General features: G+C 44.0%; 2 protein-coding genes across 11 annotated transcripts in view; both read right to left on the reverse strand.

Moving 5' to 3' along the window:
- The window catches only part of dst (dystonin), an 87,244-nt gene that overhangs the window by 22,895 nt on the left and 55,657 nt on the right, over nucleotides 1-8,692 (reverse strand). For all 10 annotated transcript variants that reach the window (XM_025060812.1, XM_025060810.1, XM_025060819.1 and 7 more), the window contains 5 exons: nucleotides 7,987-8,222; nucleotides 7,761-7,890; nucleotides 7,247-7,446; nucleotides 6,658-7,156; nucleotides 5,103-6,571 (listed from right to left, as the gene is read on the reverse strand). In XM_025060812.1, coding sequence (XP_024916580.1) covers nucleotides 5,103-6,571; nucleotides 6,658-7,156; nucleotides 7,247-7,446; nucleotides 7,761-7,890; nucleotides 7,987-8,222 — 2,534 coding nt within the window. The remainder of the gene's footprint in view (nucleotides 1-5,102; nucleotides 6,572-6,657; nucleotides 7,157-7,246; nucleotides 7,447-7,760; nucleotides 7,891-7,986; nucleotides 8,223-8,692) is intronic.
- Nucleotides 7-3,994, reverse strand: LOC112487833 (uncharacterized). Its single transcript, XM_025060821.1, has 2 exons — nucleotides 275-3,994; nucleotides 7-229 (listed from the first exon to the last, which is right to left on the reverse strand). The coding sequence occupies exon 1, from the start codon at nucleotides 1,924-1,926 to the stop codon at nucleotides 643-645; it is 1,284 nt and encodes a 427-aa protein (XP_024916589.1). The 5' UTR covers nucleotides 1,927-3,994; the 3' UTR covers nucleotides 7-229; nucleotides 275-642.

Raw genomic sequence — 8,692 nt, forward strand, 5'->3', positions numbered from 1 at the left:
TCAGCTCCGTTTTAATAGACATGGGCATTTGGTTGAAAACTACTGCAGAAAATCACTGTCATTAAACATAAAAATACAGTACACATTCTTCACCCATCTGTCTACAGTCCAGATCTGTCCCCTATCATGAAGAGAAGACTCAGAGGGTGGAAACCACTGACTGATAAACAGTTTAAGAATATTTGATAACTTTAAATCCCTCAATCCCCAGTCCTCAAATGTTTAAAACCTAAATCATTTCTTTAAAAAAAAACAGTCCTCAAATGTTTAAAACCTAAATCTAAATTAGTATTTGTTTCACAATTATAGGGAGGTCAGTCAGTGTAAAAACTGAAAAATGTTTTATAGCTGTGTATAATAAATGATAAAAGGTTTGAGTCATTACTAAAATACACATCGGTTAAAAAATCACAGTTCAAGAAAGTGTATCTTTCGTGACTTTGACTTACTGTAACTTTTCTGGAAGTGATACTTGTACCAGGTAGACAAAACGTTAACTTAGTCATCAAAAACCTGTTCACCATCATGTAATCAGATATGATAAAAACAACAAGCCAGCAGCCAAATAGGCGTACGAACTATTGAAACCTGATGAATCAGCCAATTATTAAAACTAAGAAGAGGAAAAAAAGGGGGCGTGTCTCATTGCAGCACCTGTGGGGTTAAAAATCCCATTGGGTTCATATCTTGACAAGCAGAGATGGTATTCAGTATGGCCTCTATTTCCTGCTCTCCCATCAGCTGCAGTGCTTGTAAACTTTTGGGCAGAGCCGCCTCCACCGACTGCAGGAACTCCTCCAGCTTCTCCATGTCGTACTCCGATGGTGTTCCTTGTTGCACAGTACATGGTTTTGTCTGCTGGCGGCTGTCTAAGGGTAGAGTTACAGAGTTTCCGTAAGTCACGGGCTCTGTCACCACCACACTGACCAACTCACAGTCATCCTGACACGGCACATCCTCTAACAGCTCAGCTGTAGATAGCTCGTCATAGTCTGCTACAGTCCTTGAACGCCACCCAGAGCTGCCCTGTGGAGTCCTGTGGGTTGACCCTGAATACAATCTCTCTATGGGGTATTTTTGTTCATCGTTGCTTACGGCAATCTTTCCACTGAACTCATCCAAGCCAGTTTTTGCCTGTTTGGGGTCCCGGACCAAAGCACTGCTATGATAAAGAGAGTGGTTGTTCCTCACGGGTGTGAAAGGAAACTCCTCCTGTCCTGAACTCAGCGACCGCAGCGTTTTTAGGTCTCCAGACATGTGCATGGCCTCTGAGGAAGACAGGCTTCGTGTGCCGGGGCCTCCTCTTTTATGGTGACGATGAGCGTGTTTCTCCCTGTCCACAGTTGGACTGTACAGACCTGAGTCTTCTTCGGAGGTCAGAGAGCTGGTCATACTGTGACCCGTCCTGCCGTTCGTCAGCCCAGGTCTCTCCACGCTCCCAGTGCACAACGTCCCGCTGCGGCTGACATACTCTCCCAGATTAGTGGGAGCAAAAGCCCTCCATGACCTTCGCTGATGAGGATGGTCCTTCTTCTCTCCTCCATGGAGTCGTGACTTGTGCGGCACCACATCAGTTGCCCTGACGATGTTCCCGTTGAGCCTCAGTCCGTCAAAGACCATACGCTCGTGTAGCAGAGGAGGCTTTTGAGTCTGGAGTTCAAATGAACCTGAAGTTGAGAGGACTCTGTTCCCACACAGGCTGCTGAGATCTAACGTGCGATGAGTGTAAGGTAAGGTGCCGGTGAAGTGCCTGGAGGAGAGGCTGCCTTTGGAGCCTGAGTCTATCTGCTCATTGAGCCGAACAGTGTCATAAATGGATCTCTGGGGCACATAGCAGTCATCAATGTTCAGGTCCTCCTCCTCCCCCTTCCCCACACAGGAAGGGTTTTGTCTGAGGCAATCTGGTCTGCTCAGCGGCTTGCCCATGCTAAAAACAATTGTCACCACTCACAACAAGGAAACAATGAAGAATGAAGTGAAATCCTCTGAGGTAAATGTTGCTTCAGTGCAAACGGATTAAGTTTAAAAAAAATTAGTGCAATGCGACGTTTTGGATTTTTTTTTTAAATTAAGAAATTAGAAAAAAAAAATTCTCCATCTTTCTCGCAAAGAAATCCAACTGTTAATATGGCGACAATAAAAAAATATTTAAAAAAATAAAGACTGTAGCAACTATATAACAATAAATGTGTAAAGAAACAAAGCCAAATAAATACTTCCGGATTCCGATAGCAGCATTTAACTCCTCATTAGAAACAACAAGTCATCCATTTACAAACATATCCTCAGGTTCATCTGTGTCTTAACATTAATCCTCTGGTCCACAGTGTTCTTTTCCCATATAAGCAGCGCAGCATCACTGCTCAAAGAAAAGTCCTCAGTGCAAAGTGAAAATATCCACAGACGAATCCAAACGTGAGGGCAGGAGGAGAGCTGGTATAAACAAAAAAAGCCTGGCCTTTCTCCCTCATCGCTCCTCTCGCAATGACAGACACCCTCCTGGCAGAGGAGGGCTTTATGCCCCGCCCCCACTCATTATTCAGACAACATCTGCCACAACTCCATTTGTGCTCGGAGCTGCTCCGGCTCCTGTTGATTGGTGGATACGTGACCCTCCACCCCCTCTGTCTAATTCCCCCTTATGTCTGCAAAGCCCGTATCACTTCACTTCTAAGCCATCTCCTGCATCCTGACACAATCCCTCACTTTCTTTCTTTTCCTTTCAGTGACTGTCGGAATGGGGAGGGGAAAGGGTGTGGGCCAGCTTTTCTTTTCAGAAGAAAAAAAAAACTGGACAAGCAGGCAGCAGCCGTTCCCATTCCAATGACATCACACTTTGTAGGAATACTTGATAGTGTATATGTGTGTGTTTTTTTTCTTCATGTTTTTTCACACTTTGATCCTCGTGTTGTTGCTGTGGAGAGTTGCCACAGAGCCATCAGATTATTCCTAATCACTGCGGAATGTTGAAGGGGGCACAGGTTCCAGGTAATTTAACCCAGACGACTGTGCCAAGTGCACGGAGGGGGTTTTCCCCTGACTATGTTAGGAGAAGAAAAGAGAACAGAGAGGATAATAAAAGACATTTATTGTGATTCCTGGGTAACATCCCAGCTCGCCGGAGACTCCTATCAGAATCCTGAACTCTTTGTCCTACACTGCACATGTCATGACAAGGAACAGATACTGATAGATAAAATGGTGGCTTGTGTTAGTTATTTTTATCTACACAAAATGCAAATATCTTTGCATATACTTTAAAAATAAGAAAGGAACACATTTGTCAAACCTCAGCAGTTTCTCTTGTCAGCCAAGGGGAGGCTCTGCACCGACACAATAGCAGACTGTGTCTGAGCCACAGAGTTGAACAAAAAAGAAAAGCGTGTCTTTACCTTGAGGTCTCACACTTGATACATTTGAAATGTTCTGACTCACTTCATTTGAAATCTTCCTGGTGTTCAACTGTAACTTTAAATGTGTTAAATTTATCTAAGCTGTTGCTCAATTACTAGAGGACAGGCCAGTATTCATGGATTCAGTACAATATGGATAGGATTGAGTATTTTTATTTAAATCTTATTAAATAATCATTTAATAATAATTCAGTCTTTAATATCAGGCTTAAATGCATGTTTGCCACATATTTTAGTCACTCTTATACTCTAGTCTATACGATGTGAAAATTAGCGTACTTTTAGTATACTATATTTTGCCAAATATACTCCACATACCAGTGATGACAAGTCTCATTCAAAGTCGTGATGGATAGAAAACTTGACATAAATGCCTCAAAGCAACACAACTTTCACTGGCCCTGTATAGAAACTGTCCCATCGCGGTGTCACGTTTCCTCTCTGAGTGTATCATCGATTGTGTGGCAGTGAGTGAGCAACAGTACGTGGCCCCCCCTCACATTCAGTGAAGTGGATTTGCTATAGTATGATTCAGAACGCAAAAATCCCTCTTCGAACTGAAAGACACACTGAGGTAATGTCTGAAGAGAGAAGACACCCCCCCCCCACCACCACCACCACCACCACCCACCTTCAGCAGCGTTGACTCACTGAAGTGGTCCTATAACTTATACCCACAGATAAACGTACAACAGGTCGTTGAGTGTCCCTGGTCGAGTTTCAACAAATCTAGAGTGGAAAAAACCATAGTGGACACTTGAGGTCAACTGTGTCCCCTGAGAAAAAACAACCTGCCCTTAAATGGTAAAAACTTAAGTCCTGTTTATTACCTTGACACCTGGCCCACATGAAGCTCATGTGCCAACAACTGTGACGATAACGGCATATACTGCATATATGTGTGTATATATATATATATATATATATATATATATATATAAATGTATATGTATATACATACATATATATATATATACACATACATATATATGTATATACTACCCTCACTGAAATTAATTTTAATTTTAGAACCACCAGGGAAATGCATATTTAAATGATGCAACATATAGTGATTAAAAAAGAGTTTTCAGGGCTATTAAAAAAACAAACATCTTTGACCTAACACTCACATTAACACAGGGTGGTAAAATCTAACTGCAAAGTTTAGGATATCAATATTTTTAGATTCAAATTGCAGGCTCAGATTAAATAACGACCTAAATGACACCCTGCTGGCAACCACCTGGCTTTAAGACTCCATTTCTCCTGAACCGATGCTACATAAAGGCCGCAGCTCTTTTGTTCACAACAGATGCCCTGAATGAAGTGCCAGTCCCCTGAGGGTTGCCTGAAGCCTAAGGGTAATTTGCACAAACGCAAAAGGAAAAGCTTTTGTGAAAGAGCAGCGTCTAAAATATAAAACGTATCACCTCAATGTAAATAGATGCAAACCCCCATGAGAATAATTATTTTACAAGTTCGCTACTGTAGCAGCGTGCTCTGATCCCCTGGGGGGCATAAACAAACCTGTGAAATTACATAATGTGGAAAAACTGACCTTTATGCACCTGCTTCAAAAATATACAGTTTAACAACTTAACAAAATAAGTCACTATAACCAAAGAAATGAGAAAGTAGCTCATATGTAAAATTGCTTTTAAAACTCCATGAAAAAAGATTTCAAATTACCTTGAAGGCCTCCAGCTGGTGCTCAATGACATCTGTCTCCATGCCAACTGCCTCCTGCGTCGCCTCCTTGTCCACAGCACTGGAAAGCCTTTCTCCCACTTGGTTTAGTTTCACGTACAGCTCGTCCAGCTTGCTGAGAGTGGTCTTCACCTGCGTCTCTCGGCCTTTCCCTCTGTCCAGCAGTTTACCACACTGTTTACTCAGAGCGTCCAGATCTCTCTTCAAGCCCAACAAATCAGGCGAGGTCTCAGTCTCGAGCATCTTCTGACAGCTGTCTCTAGCGTTCGCCGTGTTGGTTATCAACTCCTGCAGCTTGGACACAAAGTTCTGGATGCCGTCCTGCTGACCCTTAAGTGTAGCCAAGTCCAGATCTAACGGAGCCATGCTGTCCAGTTCATCATCTAGGTCTGTGAATTGTGTGAACATCTCACGGATGCTGACCTGGAACTGTCCGATACCCTGCAGTTTACCCTCCAACTCCTGGCATGTCTCCTCTAGTTTTGTGTTCAGGGTGCTGTAGTCCTTTTCTAAACTGTCTGCCTGCAGTAACAGGTCTGTCACGCCATCAGCATCTGGGACACTCACCACAAGATCTTTGGCCAAGCTCTTCAGGTGCTCTACTTGGTTCTGAACTCCCTCTAAACTCTTGTGTTGGGCTTTCATGTTGGTGAGGTTCTTATTGCTGTGACCCTGAACCCCTTGAGACTCATAGGCACCCACATACTTCTCAGCTCCCTCCAGCTGACCTCTAGCGTCTTTGTAGGTATCATTAAATTCCTTCACAGTGTGTGAAATCCTCTCCAAGGACTCCTTCTTGCTCTGTAGACTCTCCACTAAAGTGTCTACTCTTTTGCCGACGTTAGCCTTTTCCTCCTTCACGGGCTGCGTGTCTACATTGGCCACCTCGAGAAGGCTGTCTGCAGCCATGTTCAGCTGCTCCACCATCCTCCTGTGCTTGTCAACATCCCTCTGAAGAGTTTTGACCTGGGACACAGAGCTCTCAACAGCCACCGGATCAGTGGTTAGTTTGATTTGGCCTTCACTGACTTCACACTCCTGAATCCAGGAGCTGAGCTGGTCAGTGTGCTCCTTGAACTTCAGAGACCTCTGAAGAGCAGTCTGGAGTTTATCTCCGTGCTCTGCCGAGCTCCTTTTTACCTCCTCCCAGTTGGAAAGCATGGTATTGAGCTGCCCTTGAAGTGCCAACTTCTCTGCACCATCAGTGTTCTGAAGAAGCGAATCCCCTTCCCCAGTGATTTTGTTGTAAATGTCTTCGTGTTCACTGAGAGCCTTCTGGAGTTTACTGTGTTCCTCCAAGGTTTGTTGCAGGACTTCTGCTTTGGCAGAGATGACCTCGGGCTTAGACTGGTCCTGGAGCCGCTGACAGAGCCAAGACTGGAAGTCTTTGGAGGTCTGATGAAACTGTTGAGAACTTGCAAAGGTTGAATTCAGCTGCTCAATCCTTAGTGCTGCAAAGACAAAGAGATGAAGACGTTAGTGGGTAAAACAACTCTCCAAAATCAGAACAGTAATAAAATAAAACTACGACACAGACCTGCTTTCTCTTCCAGCTGTTTGAAAGGTTTGCTGACCGTCTCCAGCTGCCTCGTCAAGTCTGCTTTCAGATAGTCCTCCGTCACCATCGCTGTCAGCTCTGCGTTGAGAACCTCGGCTTCCTTCAGCTTCTTCTTCTCCTCTCTCAGCTGAGCTGTGATGTTATGGACGTCCTCCAACTGCTTCTTCACAGCATCAGGCTGTGTGCTGTGGGCCTGATGGTCGGTCAGCTGGTTCTCCAGTTGAACAGATGCCTGACTGAGACTCTTCAGTAACTCCTGGAACTGACCCGTCTTCACTATGGCCTGGTCTATGAGGCTGTCTCTCTGGTCCAGCTGCCCAGTAAGGCCTCGCCACTTTTGACTGATAGCATCGAGCTGCTCTCTCACCAGCTTTCCGTTGGAGTGTTCCTGGTTTCCTGGGGAACTTAGAATGGCTGCTCCAGCGCCCTCCAGTTGTTCAAACTGAGGTTTACGGCTCTTAAACTCATTTTGCAGAATCTACAAAAAAAAAGAAAATTAAACAATAAATGAATAAATAAATAAATAAAAATGAATGTAACGCCCCAATATTATATTCTTTCTTCTTACCTGGACTTGCTGCTTCTGCATTTTCAACATATTTGGATCTATGGAAAGTGGTCCAAGGACACTCATCATGAGTTCCTTCTCTGAGAGCCACTGACCGAGCTGCACCTCTGCTGTTTGGAAGGTGTCCAGGTTCTTGTTGGACTGCTCCAGTCGCTCCTTCCTCTGCTCCACAGAACCACTGATATCTGTCCAAGCAGCATCTGAGCAGGAGGGCAGGGAAAAGTCACAGCAAACCACATTAGTCAGCACATAAACACATTTCCATCCACTGTCCTGCTGCTCTCCAAGCAACGCTGCCACAGTGGAGGACTTGGCAGTGAGACCATTGTGTTAATTTACCTGCAGAGACAGGGAGCAGGGTGGACAGACAAAGACAGAGCCACCAGACGTATCACTGCTGACATCTCATACGTTACTGTTTCATTTTGTAAAAGCCGTTGATTGCACTCCGGTGCTGAGATGACACTCTATATATAAACACAATTACCCCAGGCCATCTGGACACAACACCTACCTATTTCTGCCAGCATCTGCTTCCACTTGGATGCCTCGGGGGAGTTTGGATGAGTTTTAATCAAGTTGAGGAGCTTTTCTCTGAGCTTCTGGAGATGTTCCTGCTTTTGCTTCATGTTGCCTTCAAATGCCTGGGAACACAAACAGAACTGTTAATGCTGAATCATCTGTGTTTGAGGGGAAGGGGGAAGAATGTTTTTCAGGCAGCATTAGCATTAGCATCGGACCTTCTGTTGTTCAAGCTGAGTTTTGACTGCGTCTCGCTCGGTGGCGGCATTAGTCCACGATGCTGCTGTCTTCTTCATGTCCCTTAGCCACGTCATCATGTCTTCTGTTTCCTTTTGGGCCTCGTTCACCTCCTGCACTGAGCTGCTCAGCTCAGCAACTCGACTCTTCAGCATTTCCCCGAGACTCGAATATCCCTCATTGACAAATGACATGTTCTGCTGAATTTCCATCAGTTCTGGGGATGATTAAAATAAGTGCATCAATTTTCAAACTCTTGAACAGACGTTAACAGACATATTACAGCAGGTGTGAAGTTGTCATTATTATTAATGTGTGTCTATAGTCAGAATGAACCTAGAACTTCAACACTGAAATATAGTTCAGTTTTGCTACAAAAATAAAATTCAGTTTAGATTTCCACGACAGCTCCAATGTCATGTGCATATCCGTTGGCTATTTTACATGATCCTTGTGATAAGGCCAGAGATTTCTAATTTCAAATATATGCTGAGTATACATTTGGGTTTTGTTTTTTTGGTCCGGTTTTAAATTAGACATACACAGCATTGTCCAGTCAGGAAGGAGCTTGTGTTGCATTGCACATGTAATAATAATTTTAGGTGCAAAAAGAGACTGAAAACTGCAGCACCATGTTAACTGTTGTAGGTTATTATATTTCATGATTTTTGCCAATTTAACAGCAAT

The sequence above is a fragment of the Cynoglossus semilaevis genome, chromosome 12 (assembly GCF_000523025.1).
Source record: "Cynoglossus semilaevis isolate Cse_v1.0 chromosome 12, Cse_v1.0, whole genome shotgun sequence".
NCBI classification, from domain to species: Eukaryota; Metazoa; Chordata; class Actinopteri; order Pleuronectiformes; family Cynoglossidae; genus Cynoglossus; species Cynoglossus semilaevis.

Coding starts and splice junctions, on each gene's coding strand:
- LOC112487833 (XM_025060821.1), bottom strand. CDS start 1,926: ATGGGCAAGCCGCTGAGCAGACCAGATTGCCTCAGACAAAACCCTTCC.